The 16,878-nt window shown below is 36.7% G+C and overlaps 1 protein-coding gene across 5 annotated transcripts in view; it reads right to left on the bottom strand.

Moving 5' to 3' along the window:
* TCF12 (transcription factor 12) overlaps window positions 1-16,878 on the bottom strand; it is a 175,413-nt gene that overhangs the window by 121,638 nt on the left and 36,897 nt on the right. For all 5 annotated transcript variants that reach the window (XM_082322642.1, XM_082322640.1, XM_082322639.1 and 2 more), the window contains 2 exons: window positions 6,022-6,095; window positions 2,224-2,292 (listed from right to left, as the gene is read on the bottom strand). In XM_082322642.1, coding sequence (XP_082178768.1) covers window positions 2,224-2,292; window positions 6,022-6,095 — 143 coding nt within the window. The remainder of the gene's footprint in view (window positions 1-2,223; window positions 2,293-6,021; window positions 6,096-16,878) is intronic.

The raw sequence follows: 16,878 nt of genomic DNA on the forward strand, positions 1-16,878 counted from the left end.
CCTCAGAACTTGCTTCGAAGAGCTCAGTAGAGCAAGGCTTTCAAAAAGCAGCTTTACAGTCCTCTGCAACATACACTAAGAGCCAGCTGCCCTTCTACTGCAAGGGATTATGAACATATGCAAAAATATCTCTAGCTCTGTATCACTCAGACAAGGGAGGGACTTGCATGCATTAACGAGAAGATATTCACTGAAAAACCACCACTGTTGCACATATAGAAGTAAAAGCAAGATTGGGGAGTTGGAAGAAAAACAAGCATCACCAGAGACAGAAAATTTTGACACCGTATTGTATATGGACTTCAGTATAACCACTCGAGAATAAGGGAGACCATCAGCACTTCATAGAATTCCACTGACTTGCTAATTACCATTCCTGAATTATTCCTCTAAAAAATAAAGCTTTCCTACTTGTTTCTTTTTTTCCCCCACAATAGATATATTTTCAAATTATTCATTTTTCTAACAAAACATTTGGTCTATGCAAAAGACATTTTCCACACAGAAGTCACTAATGTCTCCATTTGTACCTTTTCACAAATTTAAGATCATGACAGTCAATTCTAATACAAATACCCACTGCTCTTTCAGTGTCAGAACACTGTTTAACATTATTAGGTAATGAAAAAACAAGGCTCATATATAAGGTTTTCTCAAGCCTGCAGTGATTCTCAGCCTTCAATGTTAGTTCAAAACACTATTAAAATAAGAATATTCCAGCTTTTAATAAGGTATTACCAGAGACTCTTAAAATAAATTGAACTGCTATGGGGTATGAGAGAAGGGTCTTTTGTGAATTAATTATTGATCAAAAGATTAAAATACATAAACAAACAGCCCGCCCCAAGCACAGGAATATACGTCCAGTTTTCACAGTGAAAACAAGTTACCAATGTCTTTTCCCCACTCCCCCAAAAAACGGTACTCAGACCAAAATTCTTCAAGAATTCCATGAATAAATCAAAAACAGTGGGTGAACAAAGACACAGTAAAATTTGCTGATAACAAAAAACATTTTAAAATAATCGTAACTAAATGTTAGTGCAGAGTTGCAAAGAAAGTCCTCCATGAAACTGGCAATAAAACAGCAGATAAAATTTGGTGTAAACAAATACAAAAGAAACGTGGAAAAAATAACTCGATGTCATAACAATGTGGTAACTACTGTACAATGTAAGAAAAAATACCTTCTTATTTTTCTGCATAGTTTTTGAAGCAATATCACTTCAGAGCTCAGTGACAGTCAAAAAATGCAAGACTTAGTAACGAGTAAGAAAGGAACAGAGAATGAAAGTATCATTATGTCACGCAGAAATTGATGGTATACTCTCATCTTGACTAGTGCATGCAGCCATAATCACCCTAACTCTTAACTTATACAGAAGCAGCAGAAAGGTTCAGGGAATGGCACCAAGAACTAACCACAGGTTAGAAGTTACTATACAAGCAGAGATCAATAGATCATGATTCTTCAATTTGGTTGAGGAGAGACATATAAGTGGCATGTAAAATAAAGATGTTTGTGGGGAAAAAAAAAAAAAAATTAAGCAGCACATCAGTAAAAACCAATCATTACTATTCAGAACACAGGAACACGGTGGAAATCAGTTAAATGACTGGTCAGCACACTTAAGACAAAAACATCAATATTTTTGCCACAAAACACTTGTAACTATTGCCAAAACTGTAATCAACGTCAGAAAAATTCACAACTCGCAGAGAACAAGTCCACCAATAGCTATTAAGAACAACGTCCAGAAGGTCAGCTCTGTTCAGGAAATCTAAGCCCATAACTGCTCAGCTTTGCCAGAAGAGTATGACAATAAAGGTGGCAAAATATTTGCCCTATACTTACACTCCTTCCTTAAGCATCATTGCTGGACACAATCAGACCATCTATACTGACCTGAACAGACCTTCGGCAGGAGTTGGGAAAGGACAGGAAAGGAAGATCTCCTTTAGCCAGTCTTCCACTGTCTTATTTAATTAGCCTTTAACAGGTATGTACTTAACTGTCACCAAATTCCAATTCTAATTGAAAATTGCTTATCTTTATGTACCTTTGGAAATTACAGCCAATTCTGGGCCAACAATTTAAATTCTTACATAATTTGGTGACCGTATTGTGACTTTTAAAGGAACACTCCAGTAGCAGGCTGCACGCAGATTTAAAAAGAAAAATTAAAAAGAAATCACACGCAAGATAAAAAGAATAAGTGGTACCTCTTGAGGTTTCAACTTTTCTATGTCCGTGGAGAGATCTGAGCTTTTTCCATGAAGACTGCCATTCTCCTGTAAACAGGCAAGTAGTAAGAACAATTGGTACAAGAATAACATTCTATATTGAAATTATGGGAAAAAGCACTGGACTTTGAAGTTAAAGTTGAACGTGTAAGACAATTATAACTTATTTAAACTCTGTATGTTAATCAACACAAGGAATAACCTAGGAATGTGAAAGACTAAGTGTATCATTTGCCCTGCATCTTAGAAACTCTGATCTATATTCTTACAGTACAGACCCACACGCTCATTTTACCTCTTCCTCGGAGTCATCTGATCTGGCAGCAGAAGTAGTAGTCAGAACTCATCTTTATTCAAAATTCTGAACCAGTAGTGTAACGTGTCTTGTTAGTTGAAAGAAGACCAAAAAATAAAGACCATACATCTTAGCCCAAATTTATGCATGCAAACTTGATTTAGACTGGTAAATGAAGTCCAGTGCTTTTTCAGTGATTTCAATGCAGAAGAGAACTTCCTTTGTTCTACGTTTTTGCAGAAGAACGTGGCCATGGATGAATTAATTTGTGCCTCTTAACCGTTACCAATTCTATATACAGACAGTATATATGTCTAGTGTTCATCACTTTTTTCAGGAAAACACAGGAATGGAGTTTTCCTGTAAAAGGAATTCAGTTTTCTTTAAAAGAAATTGTTGTCATGTAAATGACATCCCAGATAACCATTCTTTATTGCTTCATACAGGGCCTCTACAGAAAGTTGGTTTTTTTCCCCTCCCACTATAAAATTTTTAGGTGTATTGAAGGCCTGGGCAAAGACCTATATTCATCAGCCAAACCCTCTGAATTCCTTTGGATAGCCACTTCAAATCGATTCAGCATAGTATCTGTCCTGACCCTGTGGGACAGGCCTTCCTTATTCCTCAGTGCGTTAAGATGATATACTACATAAAACCAAGGAGATGCACATGTTTTGTAACCTATCAAAGCCTAGCACCAGAGGCTGATGTGTCCTGTGACAACCCAACCACACCAGGCTCTCGGGAAAATCTAAACGTACCAGCATCCACTACCTGGTCAGCGATCCCATCAGGAACTGCTGCTGTACCAATGCTTCAGGACTGCGTAGCCATCAGCTCACAGCTAAGCTGACCCCATGGAGAAATTTTATGGACAGTGTAATGTCACATTCTATGTTAATATGAGACTTGCTCTTAAATCTATATAATTCAGCAGGTTTTCCAAAAAGAAAGTTAGTACAGGAAGACATTTGTAAAAATATTCAACTTACAATAATCTTTCACTAGAATTTAGGACCACTGGAGTTCCCCCCTACAATGATTTCTGCTGCCTTTAGACAAAAAAAATCCCCTATCGAAGTAAAAACTTTACCACCTCAACACTACAGGAACAAATGATTGTTTTTTTTAAAAAGAGAAGGCAAAACATACAAAACATTGTTTTGGGATACAGTGGGAAGAGGTGAACCTAATTGTTTCATTTTTAGTCTGTAAATCAAGAAAGTTTGTATGCAAGTATTCAGTCTTCTCCTGTTCTAAATTTTATACTGATGTATACAAAGCCATACTATAAAATCATTAAATTCAGCCACAAATACAAGTAGGGAAATAAATATATATGTCAGTATTTTCAAAGTCTCTAACTTTCCAAAAAAAAAAATCAGACAGTATAAACTGCCAATTCTCTAAAATTAAACATACTTTATAATGTATTTAGCTTGAATTAAGAAAGGCCTATTAAAACAGTATGCTCCAGCTTAAACAAAAGTGAACATATTTTCTTTAAAAACAAACAAACAAACAAACAAACAAACCATCACAAGCTGTAAATAACTGGGGCTTCAGAATGAACTCTCAGTATCATCTCAAATTACTAGCATGCAAGAAAAAAAATCCTCTGCACTTAGCCAGCAGAGGAAGAAATACTTCAATAACATTCTGGGGATAGATTCCATCAACTCTTAACAATATATTCAGTTTGGCTAGAGTCCAACTGGCTTTAGCTGAAACTGTCCTAACATAAATTATGATTCAGCAAGAACTGTTTGCTGGGAGGATAAATTTCTTTTTTTCTGTCTTGCTCTTTTTTTTTTTTCCCCCTTTTTTTTTTTTTTTTTTTTTTAAATATAAACTATTTTAAGTCCAAGTTACAATTGCTGGGGAGAGAAGGACACCTGACATGTATAAGAATTTAACATCTCTCTTTGTCCTGAAGCCTTCCATAGGGCTCAAGACAAACCTACATTTACCTACATACATGTTTTTCTTAATGATACAACCAAATAGCACCAACCTTTTCCTATCATTCTAACGTCTGGTGTACCTCTGTTAGAGCACTAACATCTGCCTTTATTACCAGCTTCAGGGTATAATGGTATAATTTGTGGAGGGTTTGGTTCTTGACCAGTGTCATGATCTTCCATTATAGTAAAAAAACAAACAAAACAACAACAACAAAGCACACCAAAAAAACCACACAACAAACAAACAAACAAAAAAGACCAACACACCAGGCACCCTAACTTTACATTATTGGAATGTTAGCCGGCTGATCCCCTAACATAAAAAAATATGTGATTAATACAGCCACACAGCCGATGAATCACAAGCTCAAATTCCAGTTAGATCAGCTTAACTCATGATTGATTAAAACTGATCAGCAACATCATAAAGGAGTGTCAAAACACTAAACACATTAAGAATACAAGTTACTTAAAGCTGCGTAATAAGATTCCATTTCAAATGTAGAAAAGGCATCTGAAGGCTGGGCTTCATGCCTCAAATTATGCAGGATGTTTTAAAAGAACACCTGATTTCCAGGTTGCACAGAAATACTTCCATGACCCATAAAGTTCTTTTATCTTTTTATTATAGTTTATTTACCGAAGATCAATGGGAAAATTAGGACTTCATGATAAATCTTTCTAATGCTCTCTTCCAAAGTCAGACAGAGGTTTTAACAATATCCAGTGAGCTGGACAACATCCTGGCAGCCTACCCACTTCATTCCACAGCACGAGAAAGCTGCAAAGGTGCAAGAGCTAACACAGCTCGCTGGCTCAAGGGGACTGAAATCAGAACAGATTATTCAGACTAGGCCCATCAGTTATGCTGTGTATTTCTAATAATTAATTCATTAGGTACTTAGCTCATTGGCTTTTTAAGGCATAGATAGTCATAAAAAGAAAACTGAGTAGATGAAAAGGAATGTGATTTACTAAGGGGAAAGCTTGCTTTTGACCATTGAGTTGGATTTTAAAAAGGCAATGTTATTTTAGGATATTAGATATTATGAAAACCTTTAGCTCAATAAGCAGGATGGATGAAGCTGCAATGGGAACAGGAGGAAGGTACTTAAAAAGAGAAGCCTCTCTCCAACATCATGACACAGCACATACTATAGCTGGCTAATGTTAATGGAGAGGCAAGCGTTCCCTATACTTTGCCAATAAATCTGTTCCTGAATAAGTAACATGACTTCTATTTTCATTTTCTGACGATAAGGTAAATAAAACACATGCTCATCATTCAAGTATACAGTTATGTACAGTTTATTTCCATAAATTCTTAATCTATATATTTTTTTAGCCTTAGAAATCTGAATCACTCTTGCAGCATATCAAAGTCATTAAATTATCTAAAAGATGCTAATAGGTGTTTCTAAAGGAGCTTACCCTTCAAAAACATTGCCAAATCATCTGCTGATTTTCATTATACATTCCCATAAACGTTCACTATGAATTATTATGTGGAAACCTTACCCTTGAAGATTCATATGAAGGACTTGGCTGACCGCTTGTTCCCCAGGATGTGGCACCTGTTCGCTCATCCATACCTAGCAATAAAAAGAAAAATACAGACCTATAAGAAAAGATAGCAAAAGCGTAATGTTCTCTGAAGCAACCTGAAAGCACATTGATCCGCTTCCATAAACTTAAAGCAAATTCATCTGCTTCTGTACACTTAAAGCAGTATTTCTAAAAACAAAACTTAAGATGAACAGTTTCCTTGTTAATGGAGCTGGGTACAAAGCAACCTACTCATTTGGACACCTGCAGCTGCTGAAAACAGGAGCATAAAAAGTCAAGAAGATGTGCCAATCTGCAGTGTCTGCCCTACCCAATCCACAAGAAATTAGCATGAGTAACAAAACAAGCACAACGATGTTAGCCTGGCTTTTTGCACAGCCTGATTTATCCTGCATCTTAAGCACTGAATATTGCAGCACATACTGTGAAACACATACTTGTTATCTACTCTTTGCTCACATGTCTTGCTTAAGTATTGTAAAATGTGCGAAATTATTTCCCCTGCTTGGCCTTTACATGACATGCAAGATATTTTAGCATAAGGGGGGGAAAAAGGCAAAACAGACTGGTTATATTTCAATGGCTTAAAGAAAAAAAAAAAAAAAAAAAAAAAAACACCACACCACCAAACCAACACAGAGACTCATGGTGTCTGCCCTATTAAAACAGGAATCTAACTCTGTAACGGTTCTTCTAGAATCAGTTCCCTTTATGCAAATCCAGGTTACAGCTCAAAAGAGAAAGGGGAAGGAAAAATAGGGAGATCTTTAAACTCAGTATCAGAATACATATCCCATGTATTATCTAGCCAACAATTAGAAACACTGTTGCCAGCACTTTCTCCAATTACTTTCTATTCAAAGTTAATTGGTCAAACCATCTTTAAACCACATCCCAAAACAACTAATTGCAAAGGTACCTGAATACCTATAGCCAATTCATTCATATAGGATAAGGTTACTATTCTAGTAATTAGGTTCCTGATTATCTGTATCACAAGATTTTTTTTTTTTTTTTTTTTTTAAAAACAGGTGGAACACTTCCATCCTAAATTGCAGACTTCCACACACTTTGGCCTACAGATCACAACTCATTAGTTCTCTGTCACCCAAACTTCTCTCATAAAGAGTTTTGATATAGAGCATAAATTCTTTATGTGAAGTATAATATAAACTATTTATGAAGCTTTACAATGTCATAATTTATAAATAAGAACTAAGTGTCACAACTTATAAATAAGAGCTGAGTGCAAGTTACTTCATACAATCATCCCTATACCCTAACTTTATATTGCAACTATAAAATTTTCATGCATATATCTCGGACAGGCCACACTACAAAATAAAATGCAAGGAAATACTGTAAATAACTACCTCTGGAGTAATAGTATTCTCATCATTATTTCCTTAGGAAATGTGTTTTATGATGCTACAAAATACTATTTTGACAAAGAGAGCCTGCAGAAGGCATGTTAAACAGAAAGTACAGTACAATCACCCCTATAAAAACTATAGACACCTTTTGTGTACTGCAGGAAAGATGCTCAAGGCTGAAGAACGCTCTTTGAAAATGCAAAACCACGACTATATTGAGCCAGCAGTTTGTGGAAGTTTGGTGCATTTTGCAGCTGACAGCGTTGTTGTTGTTTCATTGTAACTGGTCCAGGAGCTGAGTAAAAAGTCGTGGCTGGCACTGACAAAGGCAAAAGTAATCTTTTGGCACAACTGACTCTTTTCTGCCAGAAACAACAGCGCTAGTAATTCAGTGATTATCATAACAAGTCTTCCATTGCTTTAGTTTCAAAAGAGACATATAGTAGGCAAGGGGAGGGAGGGGAAAAAAAGAAAAATATCTTATTGCAAGACAAAATCTTCGGGAAAGTCTAAGACACAGCACATTATATCAACCCATTTAAGAAATATGTCAGTAGATAATGGTTATGCATAGAGTGTTTAGATGCGTGACCCCTAATCAGTAAAACATGTTACTCATTTAAAAATTTGAGTCAGTGGGACATAAGGACTTATGTTAAGGTTCTGCTAAATCAGCACATGTATAGCTAAAAATTCTCGTATTTTAATTCTACCATTTGAATTATGCAAATAAATTGTTTACAGAAACTGCTCTAAAACAAAATGTAACAGCTTAAGATGGGGAGGAAAAGTAATTTCTAAGTAGTTCCCAGAATCCTTTATTCTAAAAAAGCCCAGTATGGTTAGCTAGAGAAGTCAGGAGTATCAACATGCTTCCTTTTTTCTGCCAGGTGTCTTTTTCCTACTTTTCATGCAGCATTTTTTTTCTTTTCTTACAAGCCCAAAACAGGCTTGCATCTAGACCTACCCTTTAATCAGAATTTGCACACGAGGCACATGCACTCACACTTTAGAAGCTCCTTGAAGGCTACAAAGAAGAATTTCATACACTGCATACAGAACACCGGCACTCTGACTTATTGCCATCTGACATCTAGATTTGACTTGGAACAACAGTCCTGTTGCCCTCAGTCCCCATCAACATAGCACACGCCAAACGAGCAGAGAACCAGCTAGCCAACAACGCTCAACCAGCAAATCAGATACACGTCCACGATGGTGCTCAAGGCATCTGTTCTGGTTTGTACACTAATGTTTCTTCCACCAGTGACAGATGAAAAACCACCAAATGCTGCAAGAGACAACAACCTAGACAAACTCTAGCAGGCTGGGCACAAACAACCAACTCATACTTCAATACCGCCAAAGGCAGCTCTATGTGAATGAGCCGGGAGCATAAGATACACCTTCCAGATGGGATGAAAGCCTAAAGTGGGGAAGACATAGTAATAAAGAACACAGGAGTCATCTATGGTAATAAATTCAATAAAGTCTCAAAGCAATAGTATCAACAAAAGGGTTCAAGCGTTTTCCTGGGAAACACAAAACAGAATGGAGGAACTAGGGGGATCATCATCTTCGTATAATCCCCTCCACAAGGAAACGCAGTGTCCAATTCCAGTATCCACTAATTCATCACGAATGTTAAAGGACACAGGAAAGCTGTGACAGCAGAGCACTGAAAAACATGCTGCACAGGGAAAGGCTGCAGTATCTCAATCTGTTCAGGCAATGTGAAAAGGGGAAATTCAACAACTGAGTGTTATAAAGGTCTAGTAACACAGATATATGCAGTCAGGCAGACAGAAGTATAACGAGGTTCTACCCTCACTTCCTTTTTTTAGTAAGCATTGAGGATGGAAAGTAATTGAAATGACTCATGAGTTGATTTCATAGTTCTCAATCAAAATTGGCTACTTCTATAGCAGACATGCTGTAGTTTAACTAGGGAGTAATTTAGTAAGTTTGATCTTCATTCGAGTGGATTCAGCTGGCAGTCTGTGGCTGGTTCTGGCTCACATGGCACCTCCACTGCACTCACTACTGCTGTCCCAGGGAGGACCAGCAGGACATCACCCCTGCCCTTGGCCAGCCGCGTAGACAGAGCACAGCCCAAATCCGAGACCCCGGTCAGGCTGCAGAAAAGGCTGAGTGTTCCTCACTCACCTCGGGAAGACTGGGCCAAGCAATCATGAGGATGTTTTCTGGCTTTATGCATTGAATTCTAAAAAGGCCTTGCTAAATGTCACTTTTAGGAAGGCGCTGTGAGCATTTCAAGCTCTTCTAGAAGAAAAGCTGAAGAAACCTGTTGCCTCATTACTTCAACATATGTATTCATTCTGAAGAAACAGGTCCAAACAGTCATCTAATAAAAAAAATCGGATTTTACAATCAAAGTGAAAGGAAAGTTGTTGTTCTTGCTGCTATCTGACAAAGACGAACTTACTTAAATCTTATTTCAAGAGACACAGGCTCTAATGTTCGTGTAAACAAGATAATATACTTTATAGGGTTACCATCTGCTATGATGTTGATCAAATAAATGATCTGACAAAAAAAAAAATCACATTGTAGATTGTTATACTAGGTACTCAAGGTATGAGTTTCTGTCTTTTATAGCTTCTTTATCCAATTTTGCTTCGGAGTAATAATATTCCTTCAGATAAGATTCAACAACTGAAATCAATTGTAAAAAAACCTAGAACACAAGTCATAACAGCGTTGATTGTATTTTGCATCTTAGACACTCAAACAAATCAATCTACCATTAGACCCTATATTGCAAAGGTCTGTTGTAAAGTATGATACAAATTATTACCTAAAATTATATTTTAGGTCTAGACCTTACTAGTAAGAGGATGCAAAGAGAAATATTATTTGACAGAGAAATACTGTCTCAATTAAAAATTTTAAATTTCAATAGGTTAAGACTAGCTCTCAGCCTCTTCTAGTTGGTTCCAAATAGAAAATATTTCTCATTTTATAGGAGACAATATTTTTAATAACATCATAAAATAATTTATATTCTAACAAAGTACCTGAAATTTGCAAGTCAGATAAACAAGTAAAGGCAAGCTATAGTTCCACACATTTATTACCGGGGGTGGGGGAAACACTCTAAACCAAAAGCAGCTTTGACAATAGGTGTCACATGGTGGGCTTAAAATGTACAAAGCTAAGGGCATTAATCAAATTGAGAAGAGAAATGAAACCCAGGCAACCTATCAACAGTCTAACCACTTAAGTGCCATTGGGATAAATTCAGATGCAACATTATAATTAGGTAAAAGACAAACCACTTTCATTTCAAACTATATAAATAGAGGGCTTTCTCTTCACCTACCCCCCAAAGGAAAGGCAAGGGGAAGTACTTCAAGCATGGGGGCCAGGGGGGGAATCATTATAAACTTCAAATCTCAATCCATACTGTTTCTTGGAGAATGTACCAATTGCCTTAAAGCATATGGATACGAAGTTCCCCCCATCCCTCCGGATCAAAAAGGAAAGTTCCTCCCCAGTAACAGAATTGTTTATTAGAGGCACTAGTGGAAGTAGCAGATCAGTATCCCTTTTTGTACCTTTTGCTCCAGAGAAGATTAATGGAAGTGCTATGGATATGTCACAGAAACACTATCTTGAGTCAGAGTCGTCTGGTACAAACTCTGGACTCCACAATTCCTTCAGGAAACTTCCCAAGATAATTTTATTAAATTGCATGATGCTGCACGCTCTCCTCCCTGCATTGAACCATGGAGTCACAGATGGAAAATTCAATCCATCGTGTGGTCTAAAAGTGAGATTTCTCCTGGGCTTAACTGTTAGTTTCAATATCCTTCCCCACCTGCCCAGTCAGATTTATAACCATGAGAGCAGAGGTTGTTAACTACCAGCCTCCAATGGCAGACATTTAAAAGTGCACGGAAGCGCTACCGGGACTGAAGTCACCCTGAGGAGGCATCGGTTATCTCGATTATTAGCCATAAACCACTAGCTTCAATTTGAATATTTTTCTTTGCAAAGATCAGTTTGTAAGATCTGTTTGAAATATCAACATTCATTACCAGTAGTAGTAAATAAATTCATTTGCATTTTTGAAACATTGTTTATCCTGGAGAATCCTGGAGCACAATTATCTGACATAGCAAAGAATAAACACCCACTATGCCAATTATTGTGGAAATTATTTTAAGAATAGGCAATAAGGTATGCTATACAAAGTTAATTTCTATCCCCAGAATAAGCAATCACAATTAAAACCTCAGTAGAACAAAATTATTCAAATGGGAGGAATGTACAGCAAGTACACAACTTGCCTGGGCAATAACCAAAACTTAGACCAAAATTAGCATTGACAGGTGTTAAAAATTAGTTGTAACCTAAAACTTATCAAAAATTTAATTCTCTCTTTATGGAAATCTGTTTAAAACCTATCCTTTCCTACAGAAAATGATTTGCAAGAACAGTATTTTCTCAGGTCAGGGTATACACTTCTCAACTTCAGGGTATACACTTGAACTTTTTCTGATACAACAAAATACATTGTATAAAGTCAGAAGAAAATATAAAAAAAATCATGCTGGTTCAGGAAAATTGATGAAAACCTTTAACTTGTTTTAACAGTGTCTATTAACATCAAAAGTCAGTACCGGTAATACAGTTCCTATATAACTATCAAGTATGTTTTAGATTTGTTTCCACTCATTACCTAAATACAATTTGCTATAAAAAAAAAAGGCAACTGTTACTTTTAATTTCATTTCACAAACAATCCTATTCATTTCTTGTAATAAGGCCCATGTGTTCCCCAAGAACAACATTGGGTTATTAATTCCTGTAATAGCAGCACTCTTACAGAAATGTCAGAAGTTACCTGCTTCTCCTTCCTCATAGTCTCTGCTTCCTAGACTCTAAATCACGTCACCGAACACACCAAGTGACCTGGCATGACTTGGACACTTTAAATACAATACAACCTGCTCAAAATAAAATTGGAACTGGCCTTTCCCACCCAAACTGTACTAACCCAGAAAACTGCACACTGCTACACCCATCTTGCCAGAAAAAAATATATCAGGTACAGTTCAAAGAGGGGAGCATATTTACAATACCGTATGTAATATGCTGTATGCAATACATTTGTTATTGGTGTATGTTTATTCAGACAGTTCAAGCATAAGCTAATGATGAAAACTATACAAATCAGCATTTAAACTAGTTAAAAAAAAAAAAAAATTTCCTTACAAGTCCATAGAGGTGCTCAGAGCACTACGTAGTGAAGCTATTCTTTGCCTCTGAAAAGAAATATTTCCCTTTATTAAAACAAGCATTAATATTATTCTTCCATCCAATTTAAGGTTAAAATTCTAAAAGAAAAACTAAAATGCTAATCTTCATGGATTATATCCTGTATGTAAATAATATTTACATGTGTGCACACACAGAGTATATTTTGAAACCTCCCTGGTTACAAATGTGAATAAAGCAAACCAGGGTAGAGATCAAGCCTTCAGCAGGGATACAACCCAGAGCTTTTATTCACATGCAAACACACACACAGTTAAACTGCTATTAAATTGCATCATGCTGCTTATTCTCCTCTCTGTATTGAACCATGAAGTATCAGACTGAACAGCTTAACAAGCAAGTCTCAGCCCTACGATATTAGCTATGATAATAATCCATTCTAGTGGCAAATTTTCCTGTGGTTACTTCAGTTATGACTCAACAGCTTTATATAACCACATACTTTAAAATATATATATATTTATATATACACCAAATTAAGGCCAGTGTCACAAGACTGCACACACTAGGCCAAAAATATTCAAATATAGCCTCACAGTCAACAGCTACTGTTACCAACTCTATTACAACAGTACAGAAAACTGCCAATTCAGTCACCAGAACACAATACAATCTGAGTTACAGTGTGTGACTGAGGTGCTAACTCTCATGAGCAAAGAAAACACTGCAAGTATGACAGCTTTTCTAACCATGTGTCCAAAAATGTTAAAAAAAAAGTGCTTTCAGTCATTTACTGTATCACAAGGTGTACAGCAAACTTCAACCCTCTTGAAAACAAACTCCAAGATCAACCTCAGGTCAGTATCCCTTCATGGTGTTGATGATTGTCGTGCATCTTTATACACGTACGATTAAAATTATCCAATTACAACAAATTAAAAGTACTTTGCTGATATTTAGAAGATTATTAATGCATTAATTAACACTCAAACCTTTTAAGGAAAAAGAGACCCTCTGACATACCAAGCAGTTTAAAAGCAGAGAGAAAAAAAGAACTGAAACAATATTTGTGAGAAACATCATATATTTTGAATTTCTGAGTTCATGTAGGTGAACCAGAGGAGAAATAAAGTATCATACAAAAAAACCTGCATCTTAGTGAGCCAGGATTTTGAGCTTTAAGTAAAACGGCAAGTAGAGTATACAGTATAGCCAAGGAAATGCCAATGGAATTCCACGTTTACACTTGTATGACTGGAAACAAAAAGATATTTACAGATAGGCTGTCAAGATCACAGAAGTCTGAGTCTGATCTTCAGAAGATCTAGACCAAGCTGCTTCCTAAAAGCATATTTGAAGAAAACCTGTACTTTGCTAAGGTACATACTATCTCTGTATCAGATTTTTGGCTACCCTACACCACTGAAATCTAAAGTCTATCTATTAACAGCAGCATGGCATCTCACATTAAAACAACGATACACTAACATCTTACATTTTTCATAAAACAAGGCATGTAGAATACAAAGAAGTTTGAAAGGTTCTCAGGTTTACCTCTAGACAGGCATATCTTTAAAAAGAAGATTTCTTACGATTTCTTGTTCTAAAGAGCACATCTAACAGACTCACCCACAGCATTGAACTCTCATTACTGAACAAAGCAGAATTACACATCAGGGGTTGTGGGAACATAAGTTCTTCATAACAGAATTCTGGCTCTTTCAATTCAGCTGGGGAAAAGTGACTACTATATGAACATGTCAGCATTAAACATCATCTTTTAACTCTAAAAACAAAGTTTATCTGTTCAGTATTTAAACAGGGAAGAATGCTTAATGGATAAATGCAAGCACTGCACATCTGTTCATCTAAGCCAGAGATGTGGTAGGCTAGCTCTAAGTTACGTGTGAAAAAACAATAGAATAAACATAGCAAATGTTGACTTAGGTAATTATTACAACCTGGCTCACTTATCTCTCTCCTCTTTCGACAAAAATCAAGAAGAAACCCTCCATACTACTTCATTTTCATCCAAGAAAGAAGCTTTTGCAAGGTTAGGGCTTCATCATTTGCCCTGCAGCACAATGAAGTGCCCCACTGGTTTGTCCAAGGGAAAGACAGCACCTATTCCCTCAGTAAAAAAGCTGCCTAGAGCAAAATGTGTTTTCTTCTGTTATTTTAGGCATGGAGAAAAGAAAAGGTTTAAAGTAAAGTAAACTATTAAAAACTTTCAAGAAGCATCTCCACCTGCATTTATACAGTTGAGAATTTGAGCTGATGGAAGTTAGCATTAGCCTGCAGTATCACAGATTACTTTTTCCAGTAAGCATTTTGTACTAACTAGTGCTTCCCCCACCATAAGCTAGCTGGAATGTAGTAAAGCTCTTGCCAGATGTTCTCCTTTTGTGGAGGCCCAAAACCAACAGTTCTCAATAATTCCATTACTTCCAAAAGTCATAGCCAGAATCCAGTCTGAACTAACGATGGAGATCCGGCACAGCCTGTGCTGCCAGCAGGGCCCTCAGGCACCTTAAAAAAACCCAACAAACCCAAACAAACAAACACACCCAAAAAACCTTTCTTTCCTCAACATTGAGACATTTCTTCCAACCACTTCTTTGACAAAGTTTATTGGTATTTTTGAGCTTCATTCTCAAAGTAAGAAAACATGACATTCTCTGTCAAAGGAGAGAAATCTGTCTTTAAATTTCCCAGATATCCTTCTATCTGCCCAAATATTTGCTGAATCTAGCTCCTCGCTGCTGGGGCTGTTAGCTGCCTGCTGAGTCAGGCAGGCAGGCTTTGCGTTGACAGCTCCCTTAGTGTGAGTGGCAGTAAATGATGGTGTGCCCACAATGCTGGAAAGCTGATACGATACAGGTCAGTCTCTTACATCAGCAAACCAGGTGGAAGGAAGATCACTGCCTGATGTTAATGGGCCTTGCACTAATACATAGCAGTACTGCAGCAACTGAGATGTCTAGGGGAGCCTAGTTTACCTTCAATCCCCAAAAACATTTGGTTTTGCTCATCAGGTGTTCCTACTCTTTCCCTTTATTTAAAAGAAAGGGTGTTCCTCCCATTGAACCAAGGTGTCTCACCACAGATGACTGAATAAGTTGCCCAATGCCTGTATTCACTAGTTTCTTCCTTCATAAGCAAAAGGTATTATCTGACCTACTAATTTCTGCTGCACTTCAGGATCATCCACATTTTAACACTCTTTTGTTAGTATATCCATGTTGTTACAGCTTTAAATCTGGAAAGATTACCTCCCAGCAACAAATTATGCCTTTAGAGGATCAGTAACACAAAAGTAACAACTATAGAGCAGTCAAGACTCCTGTTCAGCACTATGGTATTTAAATGCTGAAGAACAATTACAACAGTTTAACATCGCTAATTTAGCAGAAACATCCAACTATTCTGAAAAGAATTTAAAGCAGTGTCACACTAACTAGAGGGGGGGGAAAAAAAAAAAAAACAAAAAAAAACCAACAACCCAAACCAAAACCAACAACAACAAAACCCAAACCAAACTTATTTTTCTATTCCAGAAAATAACTACTAAATCTGGCAGGATCTGGGTCTGGTGGAAATGAGTGCAGAAATATCTACGCTGGCTAGTGGAGATGTCAAGATTTCTCCAACTTTACTTCTTAAAAGACAGACTTTTTTTTTCTTCTGTTTGAAAACTTCACTGCTATTCCTTCTATTTCTTCTGCTAGCTTTTCCTTTAATACTCCATAGTCTGGTTGGACTGTGTAACATTTCTTGTTGGCTTAAATCCTAAATATCACACTTTTTATAGAAATGTGAGTTTTCAATGCTTTTCTTGTAACAAGTGTTACATGAGCTAAAACACTCTTAATAAAATGCACTTAGAAACCATACACACTTCAGAAGCAGAACTTTGATGGAAAAGTTAGAACTGTAATTTATATTCAAGTAACCCCATTTTAAATTGCCTTCGTTCTCTAACAACATTACAGCTGGAACTGACATACCTGTTGCTGTTAAAGTGCACTCATGCCCTTTTTATTTTTCTTTTTTAAATGAGGACAAGTTGCACCTTGAATAAACAAAAAAATCTGCTGCTGCTTCTCAAAGTATGCTGTTACAGCAGTTCTGTAGGTTATAGCTAGAAAATGCTGAAAGCCAATAAAACGCGGTAGACAGTCTGTGTGGTGAA

This window comes from Platalea leucorodia (genome assembly GCF_965183815.1).
Source record: "Platalea leucorodia genome assembly, chromosome: 9".
NCBI lineage: Eukaryota > Metazoa > Chordata > Aves > Pelecaniformes > Threskiornithidae > Platalea > Platalea leucorodia.